This window comes from Clarias gariepinus, chromosome 19, assembly GCF_024256425.1.
Source record: "Clarias gariepinus isolate MV-2021 ecotype Netherlands chromosome 19, CGAR_prim_01v2, whole genome shotgun sequence".
NCBI lineage: Eukaryota > Metazoa > Chordata > Actinopteri > Siluriformes > Clariidae > Clarias > Clarias gariepinus.
This window is the reverse complement of record NC_071118.1, coordinates 16,408,877-16,422,500: the sequence shown is the minus strand read 5'-3', so window position 1 is coordinate 16,422,500 and position 13,624 is coordinate 16,408,877. Positions and strand designations below refer to the sequence as shown.

Here is a 13,624-nt window from a genome sequence, read left to right as displayed (position 1 = left end):
TCCTCTTTGTTATTATTGATTTAACAATGATACTTTTTTTTCAAAGTATTGCAATGTTTTAATAATCTTTTTCGACTTTATTTAAAAGGGTCCTTGGTCCTCATGACAGCAGGACTAATCTGATCTGCTGGTTTAGCGGTGGGACTCTTTTAAACTGTATATTTATATATACACGTATATAATATTGAGCACACAAATTTTTTTTACTATACTTTCAATTATTACACAACACAAAATATATCCATTCGAATGTTCTAAAATTTTATGTTAAAATAAATAATCAATGTGGCATTTTCTCTGGGCAGCATATATGTAGAATATAAATTCCAAAAGGTTAGAAAGTTCAGTTTATGAAGTATTGAAACACATCGTCTGTGTAAAACATAAAGGTCAATAGAATTCCTGATCTTACTGTGATAGACATCCTTTTTTACAACTGGTTATTTGCAACTTACCAATACTTGATCATGGTCATGACATAGTCTAGACTGGAGTCTGCTGCTGATTGCTGTGACAGGGCCCTTTAGGCTAGACATACAGCCTGGGAGTTGGAACCAGGCTCTGTAATATTGATGATGACTCTGTCACCTATCCCACCTTACTCTTGCCCTCTGCCCCCACCACCGGGATTAGCCATGGCAGTGCTGCTGGCATGAGACCCACAGCACCATCGATCACCTTACAGGCCCACAGACACAGTGAAAAGGCAGAAATAAGAATGTTAAAAAGCAAGAAGGAAAAAAAAAGAAGACATCCAGAGTTGAGTCATACTGGAAGATGAACAGGGCAATCTTGTAGGAAGAATTGTATAGGTTGTTTAATTTTCACAGTAAATCAAAACCATCTGTTTGGCCTCCCTCATCCATCCCCCCTATTTCTGCCCCAGGCTCTTTTAATGTCACAACCTTTGACCTTTGAGGTTAGACCTGGCCATGATTGGCACTTCTACCACAAGGCATTCAATCTGTTGACAATCAAATGACACCACTCTACTTATTCAATGAATTTAAGTTTGAACTGTTTTCATTGTTTAAATGATAATTGGAAAAGCATTGCGATTATTAGAATAGAACACCCTGCCTTCATAAGCATGAGATTACCGACATATTTCCAACTTAGGCATGCTATGGCTTTTAAAGGCTTTTATACATTTACATATAACCAAAACCTTCGGCCAGGTCTGTGTAGCAGGATTAGCATGATATGTACCTGTCCTTATCTCGGCATCAGCCTGCTTGCTTGCTCTGGCAGTGTGAGTAACATAGAGCAGAGAGAGCAGGCGGAGTGATGTCAGTGAGAGCTTGGCTGCTGGCTCTGTGTATACTCGTAGCAGGCTGGGTGCAGATGTAGCAGCCTTCAGGCTGTGTAACATTACCTCTGCCTGCCTTAGTGCCTGGATTGGGTTACCACAGTACGTATACACACACACACACACACACACACACATGGATCTTTGGTTCTCTTAAAACCACATGTTCCCCTCATGTCCCATCCTCCTCCTCCCAGCTGGTTTGGGCCAAACACCCTTGCTTTTCTGGGTTAGTAGGTCTAAATGTGATGTATGTATGTGTATACGTGTACTCCCTTTGTGTGAGCCCATCAAATTACACACTTCATGCATTGCAACAGTAGTGGGGCGCATTGCTTTTGAATAAGGAGTGGGTGCAGGACGAAATGCATGCTTGTGCCCATTTTTCAGCAAGATAAATATGACACAAACCATGACTTCCCCTGAAATACATATTCTTAATAATAAAAGACCTTAAGGAGAGTCTTAGCCTGGAGCTATTTATAACGTTAACCAAACAAGGCCAAACTGCACTGAGGAGATATCAAAGGACCAAAATAAAGAAACTCTTGTTAGCATAGCTAATTTGGTAGATCATTGTTAAATATGGATTTATGGATTGTGCATGGTTGAGCATTGTTTCTTGGATTTGTCCTGTCATTGCAAAGTTTTTTTTTTTTAACATACTAAAATGTTATATCAGGAGACATATCTTACAAAATGTCAAAAAAAATCATTCATGTTTAACCTATTTTTAATTGATTGTCCCAACTTTCTGCTAGTAGAGCAGTCCTGATTTTCAGCTTTAAATACATTCGCCTTGTCAGTGCTGCCATAGAGTAATGCTTTCTAATCATGACACTCAATTAAGTATACTTTTGTTAGTATTAAGAGCATTGAGAACTATGTCTATTCTGAGCATTAGCACCAGCCTCCTCGGACATTTTATTCCTGTCATCTCCAGCCGAACTGTTCTTGCCCTCACATTTTTTAAATCATTCTTTACATAACCTCATCAAAAAGTGTTACTCTGCCATGGCGTTAATATCCTGTGCCTGTTAATGCCAACTCCAAATGCAGCACATCCGTTGTAATTAAGCTGCAAATTAAAAGGTGATGGCATCTCTTGAATAATACGTGTCTTTCCCAGAATCCCAGAAGATAATAAGAAGCTTTTCTCCTGTCCATTATCCCCTCTAATCTCCAGCCGCTAATTAACTAGCATGTTCAGAGTTAGATGCGGAAAGCTTACTGCAGTTCTGCCAGGCTGTTTGCTCCGTGCATGGTATGAAGGAATGATGGTCATGTTAAAACTGAAGCAGCTGGACTAACTCATTTTGATGAGACATAAGTTGATTAATCTTAAGTTAATAAAGAGTAGGTTTGATGACAGGAGTGGGCTAATGCTAGCTAAAATAAAGCTTAAAAAAGTGAGCTTAGCACTTTTAGAATTGATTACATAACAGGGCAGACCAGGTGTGAATTAATTCAATTATTAGACACATTATCGTTAATAAGTGCAAATGAGGTTCATTGTCTTAATTTCTATCTACAGTTCAAGACGAATAAAGCAGGTTAAGAATCAGATTGTAGGCATACGATGACATGCCAGGTCTGGTAAAGACCGATCTCACTGTGTCTTTATCTTTATCTGTTGAAGACAGGAACAGACAAGTGAATGGACGTAAAAGCAGTTGCTGTCAGTATGATTTGTTGGTCTCACCATGAATTATTTGTGGAGGTTTGAAGCAACAAAAGAGCAAGCTTTTCCACTCAAGCACTTCTTAAAATCTTAAGTTGCCAGGCCAGCTCTGTGTTAGAAGGTTCATGACACATGTTCTCAGATTGATGGAGAAGTTGGAAATGATTTGCTAACAGATGCTGCAGTGTTGTTAAACCGTATGTATAGAGTGAATTAGCATCTTTCTGATAACCAGCGTTTCCTTGGAGAGGACAGAAGGAAAATACTGGCGATGAAGGCAGCACGTGCAGTAAGAAAACAATAGTAATAAATCAGCCAGCTCCAGAGGTAAAGCCCCCTCCCTATACTGTTAACTGTTAAGCAGCCTAACATAAGTGTGTGTGTGTGTGTGTGTAAGAGAGAGAGTGTATGTGTGTTCGTGTGTATGTGTGTGTGTGTGGGGGGGCTAATGATTGCCCTGCTAGCCCACCATACCAGCCCCCTCATGACCCCATGAGCTAGCCCCTGAAATCAATCTCTCTCTCATGAATTATTGAGTTGTTTGCCTTCAGCCTTCCACAACAGACACCAAAGGAGACCTTCCCTTTTCCTTCTCTACTTTTCTCTCGTTCCATGTCTGTCTTCCTTTTCATTCACTTACTTGCCTGGATTGTGGCGAAGATATATCTCCCTGGATAGAAATAAATGCCTAGAGGTCAAATAGACCTGTATGAGATTGGCCTGTGTTTGGGATGTTGCATGCAGATCCAATCAAAGTACTAACATATATGGATTGGTTTTGCCGTAAGGGTATCAAAACATTATAAGAAGTTATACAAGTTAAGATCAGATAACGTAATTTGTAACCTACTTATGCCAGAAATTGGCCCTGGAATCATTGATTAAGCTTCTTGGTACTCTTGGTTTAAGAATTTATGAATGGTTTGCTCATAACTACACCGTTTTGCATGTGTGCATGAAATAGGCTCCAGAGTGGTGCAACTAAAAGCGTTCTCCCATTTCTTTGGGAGATCCCAGTCCTGACACACCCAAAACATCCACGTGTGTTTAAGAGACTGATTTATAGCGTCGAGATAAAAAAAAAGGGGTTTCCTTGATAGAACTTCAGCTAGCTAGTTCTTGACTCAAAACAAGCAGCATGACTGAATCATGCTGGTTAAAGAGGGTATCAGTACGATGAATACTAGTCACATTTCCCCTGCAACTATGACCTCATAAAACTAATTATGATAATATGCATAATTCAGGTGAATGTGCTTTAGACTGGATTTCCATATCTCCAGGGTCTCCGTGTTTTGATTGACAGGTCTGTGCTGCTACACTGGGACGATCAATTACCAGTGCTGCATATGAAGTGTTGCTTATGTAAAATAATATTCCCATGTGTTATTTCTCACTTCCACTCTCTCTTCTCAAGCAACAATTTACATAAAGTACTAGAAGACATAATAACTCACATTCTCTCATTTCAGACTCTGTCTCAATAATTATAAAAGTGCTAATAAATCAGTGTTTGGTATCTAAAAATTGAAACTAAAATAATTCAGGAACAATAACTTATTTAGGGCATTTATGTCGCATAGCTGACCTATTTAGCAAACCATCTTGGTAGAGATATGTTTTGAATATATTCTAAATCAGAGGGAAAGGGTGAATATTTTATGTTACTATTTATGCCAAAAGTGTCAGGGCACACTGAGTTTCTTGTTTCGCTTTTGGTACTGAAGCATTATCTTTTTAATTATGGGTGTCACTGATTTTCATTATCCTTACCATAATCACCATTTTGTGGGTCTGTGAGTTAGTTGGTGTTTTTGTACGTTTACTGCTGATGCATCTTCCATGTCTGTGCACTGGGAGCGCCTGAAGCAAAGTATCTCCTGGTTGATGCCTTCCCATAGTCAAACTACAGTAAACACACAGTAAATGAGAGATAAGATGACATTGGTGAGAATAGTGGGATAACAGCAAAGAGAGAGGGTGCAGAGATCAATCCAAGAACCAATATAAAAAGAAATTATTGGGACCTTTACTCTCTCTCTCTCTCTCTCTCTCTAGCTTGCTTTGACTCTCTCTTTATCGTTCCCTCTTTATCTCCCTCTCTGACTTAGTCTCCCTGTATCTTCTCTCTTTCTCTCTGACTCTCCCTTCTTTCTGATTCACTTGGAGGTATGCGTTAGCCCTCATAAAATATTAATGTTGGTTGTGCTCATGGCCATAATTGCCATCTCAGCTTTTGAATAATTTATGGGCAGTGTACTTCACTAGGGTTCGTTTACTGGCACTATGGCTAGCACCACGTGAAATTACGGCAAAAGCATTAATGGTTCTTGTTTTGAATATAGCAACCAAATTAAATTACTTCCTAAATGCATCCCTTTCTCTTTCTCACACTTGTGTCAGATATATAGAGTGTGGAATAATTAACATATGTTCTTATCGCTGTTGGGACATGTGAGTACTTTGTGTGTGTGTGTGTGTGTGTGTGTGTGTGCATTTGTATATGTGTGTAGGTGTTTGCACAATATATTACTTGGTTTCAGTTGCTTTCTGGAGTCTGATGACTGATGGCCAGATGTGACTTATAGACATGGAGGTCAAAGGTCGCTGTCTTTCAGGTCCTCATTACCCCTACCACCAAGCACATTACCACTTTACAAGACACATTATACCTCTCACCCAGTTTGTACTATTTAGCAAAGGCTGTGGTTTCGAAGGAAATTTGAATTATGCCAGAAGTAGTATTATAGTGGTATAACAGTAGTGTAATAGTGTAATGTTTAATAATACAATGCACAACTGTAAACAATCATACAAGTGTGTAATTTTTTTTTTTTATCCAGACTGTTGAATCAGTAATGTAAATATGCAGATGAGGTCTGCTTCAAAAGACAAGAGGCAAATCACTGTAAAAATTCCAACACAAATCTTTGACTTGTAAGGAATCATGTTTTTAGGACTAGTAGCGGTCGGTATTTAAATAAAATTATATCATTTTATGGCTTAAAATTATGTTTATTTATTCATTTATGGCAACAAGTTATTTAATTCTAATTAATGCAGTGAGTAACTTCGTATTTCTTAAATGCCCATGTCAGAAGACAAACTGTATCCTGTGCTTGTGGCAAAGATGTTACTCTGTTTCAGAAGGGTCAGAAATTATTGGCCTGCATCAAGCAAAGAAAACAACTAAGGAGATTGCTGTAACAATAAAAATCGGGTTGTAAACTGTAAAACGCATTATTAAAATCAGGAAGGATGGTGATGAATCATCATCTTCAAGGAGCAAGTGTGCCGGGAAAAAAAACGTTTTGAATGGCCAGGATCATCACTCATGGAAGTCCAGCCTTTTCTTAAAACATTTGAACCATTCAAATGTCTCATCACTGCACTGTGCTTGGAGTCTTGACCCATTAGCGCCACCATGCGGTAATAAGAAGAGAGAGAGAGAGAGAGAGTGAGAGAATGTGTTTTAGCACATATCACATGAGGAAGTTCCTAGCTGAGAAGCAGGAAATTTGGTAAACTCAGGGAAATACTCTTTTCCTTCCCTCCTCCCTTCTTCTATCCTGTTTTGGTTGTCTGTCTGTATTAGAAGGCCATCATGTTTTGACCACTAATCCCTAGTGCTATTGAAAGGTCAAAGTGAGCATGTGTAAGGCCACCCCTCAAACACCCACACACACACACACACACGCACACACACACTTTCCCCACTGAGCACTCTCATTGTAATAATTGGACTTTTTAATTGGCATGCCATTAACTTAATGCCTGTCAGCATTGTCTTATAAATAATGAAAGCATCAGGTGTCTGTTTTGTGTGTAACAAGATTTATTTAATAAACACACCTTTTGTCTTTCTGCAAAACCATCCCAACCTGGTCACTTAAAAAGCTGATGAACCAGTACATTTTTGTTTCCAATGCTATACACTGCAATAAATACAGTTGTCTTTAGACTACTTATCAATCACCACTCCATTAACTTTAGTGCTCTAAAATAAGGCTAGACTAGTCATGTAACGATAAAAAAAGTTTATTAATAAGCACCTATTAAGATGAAAATCAGCCTCCCTGAAATGGCAGCTTATCACCAGTCAGTTCCAAACATGCAAATATTATGGTGACATTCAGACATCACTACAGTATATCAGTGCCACTTAACTAAGGCAGTCTCAATAACACTTAAATCCAAAACTGTTGTTTCAGTTTCAGTCATCAGTTTCCTTGTCAGGTACTTGTTTACTCTTCTGGGGTTATTGGGCATCCATAAAGCAATTCAGAAGCTCACAGGGTAACCCTGCATAAACCAGATTATATGCATGTACAGTATATGTGTAATGAGTTGGGAGCGCTGTGATGCTCTATTACGTTTACAGGGATGCCAACATAGAAGGAACACCAGGTAAACTGTCCTGGGCCCTGGGTTAGGGGAAGGTCCAAAAGGGCACTCTAAAGTTTAAAGTGTCCTTGATGGGCCCCGAGGGGCACAGTGTTAATGTGCTCGCCTCACCACCTGGAGATCGCAAGTTTGATTCCCGGATGATTCGCTGTCTGTGTTACGCCGACCCCAATGGTGCGTGAGTAAGCAGTTCGAAAAGATGCTGCCGTCACGTGGTTTGGAGGAAACACGTGATGGTCTTCGGCCCTCCCTGATCGAGTAGTAGCCTTGAGGTGGGAGGCGACTAGCTAGTGAACATGTGATGTAGTATTCGCTTGTTGCACAAAAGTGGAAGAAGAGAGGAAAGCACTTTGGCAGTGTGCAAATGTAACGTGTGGTTTGTGTGGGTCTTGGCCGGTCAACGACCTAAGTAGTGTGGTGGTGGTAGCGAAGGAGTGGTCCTGGGGATGAGCAAGACGTAGCGGGTCTGAGTGTTTCAGTATTGTTTTTTCATTTTAAATGACACAAATCCAAAGAGCGGTTCGGGAATCAAGAAAATGGCCAAGTGGAACACAAGTAGATATTACACGTATATATTAAATATTTACAAAGTAAATATTAAATTCTAAAACCAAAAAAAAAAAAAGGAGAAACAGTGATACTATTTTAAACAGAACTTCTTTTTAGCAAAGTAAAATGTGTGTGTGCATGGGAGCGTGTGTTCACACTAACAGCTGTGAGATTCTGCATGACCAGGGTGAGGGAAAATACGCTGAAAGTGAGATTTGAGTCTGTTCTAGTTTTATTGGTTGGCATTTGCTTTGGCATTACCCCTAAACCCATAAAACACACACACACACACACACACAAACACAAACACAAACGGATTGTGTGCATACTTACATCACTGCCAGTAAAAGCAGCTGGTATTTTGCTGGTACAACTTTAATGTCCATCTGTGACTGAGGGAAATTGTGCTACTGGCCAGCCATGTTTTTGTATCTTGGCTTAGAGATGGAGTGTGTAAGAGCAAAGGAAATGTTATGGTGTGAATGTGTCAGATTCTCTCTCTCTCTCTCTCTCTCTCTCTCTTACACACACACACACACACACACACACACACACACACACACACACACACACACACACACACACATTATTAAACTAATCTTTTCCCTGATGCCCTATTACACGAAATAGCAACAGCTTGTGTCTTTTATAAAAATATAGATATTCTAACTAGTTGCAACTGTATTCTGTTCTATATGTTGTTGAACATCTCTCTCGCTCTCTCTCTCGTTCTCTCTCTCTCTCTCTTTCAACAGGAAAAAGGAAATGAACGAATTACTAAAAATGCCATGTTTTTCATTTGTAACCTGTGAGATTATATGTCAGGGGGCTTCACCCATTTCTAATGAATGTAGCATGTATTAGATGGCACTACTTCAAAAGCTCGCACCAGCTTCCATTACTTGTTCTGACCTTTTATTTCTGTCTCTATCCCCAGGTTTTTCCTAAAGTTTTTCCTGAAATGTAACCAGAACTGTTTGAAGAATGCCGGTAACCCACGGGACATGCGACGCTTTCAGGTAGAAACTGTATTCTCTCTCGCTCTCTCTCTCTCTCGCTCTCTCTCTCTCTCTCTCACTTTTAACCTTTATTGCAATGACTGGATAAATGTACATAATAAATGTAATGTCATGTAAAATGTAAAAAAATGTAAAGCCCAATTCTAGTAGAATAAATGTAAAGTAATATTATATAAATCTGCTCAGCATAACCCTTAAATATAGTGGCCTTTAATCTTTCTTAATCTTTTGACCAACAGTCCCTTTAATTGTAATTGACATTAAGATTTAAAAACATTTTAGGATATCACTGACATCTGAGCTAGAAGGTGTTTACTGTAGCAAGGTGTGTAAGATGTTGACCACAGTCCTAAAACCAGCCCATCATGACTAGGACACAAGTCCATCACAGTGCACACACACACACACACACACACACACACACACACACACACACACTTTGGCTTAAGCATTCCAGTTACTGGTGTATTTTTGGGAAGGGGGTGGTGAGACAGAGAGAACTTGAAGGAAATCAAGGTGCTTGCAGCTGTGGAATGTGTGTTTTTGATTACAGTTGAAATGTTAGTTTAAATTTTTAAGTGAACAAGAATGTTTTGTTTAAGTGAACAAGCAAGTTTTTTTTTTTTTTTTTTTTAAAGAAAATCCCAACTTTACTTTCTTTTCTGGTTAGATATAATTGGTATTTAGTGACTCATAAAATAAATCATTCATTCTGTTTTCGAACAAAACCATTACTATTCTGGCCCCTCAGGGCATGGCTTCACAAGACTTCTGAAGGTGTGCCGTGGTGTCTGGCACCAGGATATTAGCGCCAGTTCTGGTTCTCTTTGGACCAGACTTGTATGTCTGGTAAACCCCAGACTTGTGCTCGTTCAGAATAAGACCTGTGGAATGTGGAGGCCAGGTGAACAACCTTGAACTCCTTTTTTGAAGGGTGATTGACTATTCCTCAGATGTCTGCGTTGGCATGAGGTAAAAAGTTTCACTTTAGGATTATTAAGGGTGGATAAATCCTACATTTACTGGATAACTAATCTGTCTAGTCTCTTTAGCATTTTTTTTTATTCAAATAATTAACTGCCAAGTGACTCCATGTAGTTAACAGGAGAGTTATAGTGTTATGCAGAATTTCTACACCACGTCATGTTCCTGATTCATAAAAGATGATCTGTTAAATGAATCTCATGATGGCATCAGATGGTGCTGGTGTGTGATGCAGCAGGTGATATGATTTGGAAGGAAACCTAACGCTGTACTTATTATTGAGTTGCATTACACCACCATGAAGTGCATTACATTTAAAAATGAAAACCAAATAAGACTTCAATCTTACAAAAGTCGATCATGGGTAGATTTTTTTTTTCTTGTTGAACCTATTTTTTTCACAAAGCAGCTACAAATTAAAAGGGCCTTGAAATTTGTTTTGAAAGATGCTTTATGTCACAAGTAGATATACGCATTCACAGCACACACAGAAGTTCCAGCAATAATTCTGACACATAAGAGAAGAAATGTCTATGATGAATCCATTTGGAGTGAGAGACATAGAAGTCAATTGACTAGGGTTGTTGAGAGAGATAGAGAGTACCAGGCCCTTGGAGAGTTCTTCCTCTTTGCTAAATCCTTTGTTTTTCAAGAGCTAGGACTATTCTCAGAGATCAGCTGCAATTAAAATGAGAGGCTCCTTGTTTGGCTACAAGAGGGCTCTGTTTAAGCTGCTAATGCCACTCGCAAGGCCAAACCCAAACCATTATTAGTCCTCTGACACTGTCTCAGGGTACTCAAGTGCTGCCTCCCTTTGAATGGAATTAATCAGTGCGAGCTCTTATCAGCCTTCAATCATGTAGAGCAGGCCGTTCTTAGAGGAGCAGACGGCACAAGAGGAGAGGCTGGAGGACTTGATATAAGGCAGAGTGTGTGTATATAGTGTGTGTGTGTGTTTAATACTAAGGACAGATACTGTAGGACTAGAGACATGGGGCTAGGTGTGTTATTTTCAAGTGATAGAAATGACAGGGGATGGAATTTGAGCGTTAACAAATATTTCTGCAGAGTTTGTAGACCAGTACCATGGTGTTCTCATTTAAATTTTATGTATAGAAACATTTTGCACCACAGTGCTTGCATTTTATTCGGATTGGTAAAAAGGTTTGGATTAATTTCACAGAAAAAAGCTTGAGTTAGTAGTCCTGGCTCTTGAGCAAATCACATTTGTATTAATTATAATCTTTTTCTGAAGAAAGAGCAAACACAGGCTTGTATGTCAGATGCTCAACATAATTAGATCAAATCATCTGTCACCAGTAAAGTTTTCTGAGATTACATGTTTATTTTGCACTTTTATAAGGACTGATTTGTAACAGTCAAATGTATAGACTTTGGGTTAGAAGGCTCAGAGATTTGTGTTTTCTTGATAATATGACAAAAACGCTGCATTTCTTACTTAGTCAGCTAAGGTAATAACTTTTTTATGATTATTATGATGATAAGAACTAACATGTTTCAAAGACCACACAAAACAGAAATAGAAATAAATACAGAGTTTTGCTTTGAAAGACTTTGACTTTTTAAGACTTTAAAATGATATTTTGGAAAACAGGAATAAAATGCTTCAGATAGGTGTTAAAGTAAACTGATCAACTTCAGGATTATTTTTCTGTAAGAGCAGAAAACCGGTGCTGAGCTATGGCCAGTGTGAGTTACTGTACGAGGAGGGCTTTGGTGAATTTTTTATTTTTATTTTTTTTCCTTAAGGATCAGCAAGATAAGGACTTTTTCGCTCAATTCTTTTTATTACCTGTGCGACTTAATATTTGATGGGTCTCATATTTTATAACCAGGCATACACAAATGCCTACTGTTTTAATTTTAAGTGCATAGAGTGTTAGAGTGCGTTTTTGCTAATATTTAACATTTTGTTGTTTGTTTAAAAAATACATAAGTTAATAAAATATTAAATAACCTTGTATTATAGTCAAATTAAAAACACTTATTTTTTTTTTTTTTTTAATTAGTGTGTTTGAAGCATTACAAGTTTTAAATAGATACTGAAATTAAACATAGCCTTGCTCTAAAATACAGTGGAATAAAAAAAGACAATATCTAATTATAGTGAGAGAAAAAATACAAGGTAGTTTAGATTAAATACAAAAGGTTGTTTAATACAGTATAGTAGTAGTTGGAATCCATTTCTCTTTAAATAGTTAAAAAGAACTCACAAATTCAGTCTAAATTCTGTATAAGGCCTCAATTTTTTCTCTGCTTCAGAAAAAGAATTTAGACAGATTTAGATATTTTTTTCCCTGATATTTATCTTTTAATCATTGCCATTCTTTTTCAGGTGGTAGTGTCGACCACAGTGAGTGTCGAAGGGCATGTTCTAGCGGTATCAGACAACATGTTTGTGCACAACAACTCCAAACACGGACGAAGAGCACGGAGACTGGACCCTACAGAAGGAACGCCATCATATCTAGAACACGGTGAGCTGCCTTCTGTTAAAGTGCTTCATTGCATGATCTTTACCACCGATTTACCATAACTGAAGTAATCTTAGATTATTTGATCATTACACATTGATTACTTATATTTTGCCAGTTTTTTACAGTCTTTAGCTTTTGGCCACATGGACCTCTAGCTTTCGAATGATGAGAGGAAAATATAATCTTTTATTTTATACTTTAGTCAAGCTGTGAGACCTATCAGATGTTCCAGTTAAACACAGAGAAGGCAAAAGCATATCAAGATATCAAGAGTCCATCAGGCTGTGTGTGGGAGGGAGAAGGAGGAGGAGGAGTAGGGTGATATACAGAGAGTGAGACGGAGAGAAAGAGGGGATGAAATACCATAGAAAGAGACTGTGTGAGACTTAAAATAAAGTCAGAGAAAGACACAGTGGAGGGAAAGCGTACTTCCATCCGTGGCTTGTCGCCAAGTGCAGACACACTATTATCTCATTATCAAATATGCAGTGAGCTTCTGCCACCGACAAGACACACATCTCCAAATGATCCTCCCAAACCTGCACACACTCAGGATTATGACTTACTGTTAATTTTAAGCACATTATGGGTGTGTGTATGTGTATGTGTGTGTGTGTTAGCTGGAAGAGATTTGAAATGGGTAGTTTCACACCCACCCCACACACTTCCTTGAGCTTTGACCTCCTAAGTCATGTATTCAATGGAGCAAAGAAAGTAAGGATGAACCACAATTAATTAAAACACAACCCTGCGTCCTCCCCCAATTCTTAGACTTCATCCATTTTCCTTCTAGCTCTTTTGTCCTCTCGGTTCGTTCTGTTAACTTATTATTTACATGTTCAGAGCTAATTTAGACTGGCATAGAAATTGCACATATTGGTATACAGTATAGACCTCAAAACTATGGACGTATGTGCTGCTCAAATAGTTACATAGGAGGCAGGTTTGTAGATTTTCAACATTGGTGCTGTAATGCGGGCAGCATATGTATCAGCCTACATTTTTATAACCCAGCTATTGATTAATTGATTAAATGATTTAATTAATTTATTTATTGATTGAATGGCATGGGGGTGTTTGCTTAATGTAAAGTACTTGTTTTAGACACGGTTGTACTGTAAAACACCTTGAATTAAATGTAATTTCTCGTTTTTGGACTGGCTGTTTAGAGGCCCAAGCT

General features: G+C 38.4%; 1 protein-coding gene across 2 annotated transcripts in view; it reads left to right on the top strand.

Moving 5' to 3' along the window:
• ebf1b (EBF transcription factor 1b) overlaps window positions 1–13,624 on the top strand; it is a 100,729-nt gene that overhangs the window by 53,570 nt on the left and 33,535 nt on the right. For both annotated transcript variants that reach the window (XM_053478405.1, XM_053478403.1), the window contains exons 7-8: window positions 8,881–8,962; window positions 12,303–12,444. In XM_053478405.1, the coding sequence (XP_053334380.1) occupies window positions 8,881–8,962; window positions 12,303–12,444 (224 nt within the window). The remainder of the gene's footprint in view (window positions 1–8,880; window positions 8,963–12,302; window positions 12,445–13,624) is intronic.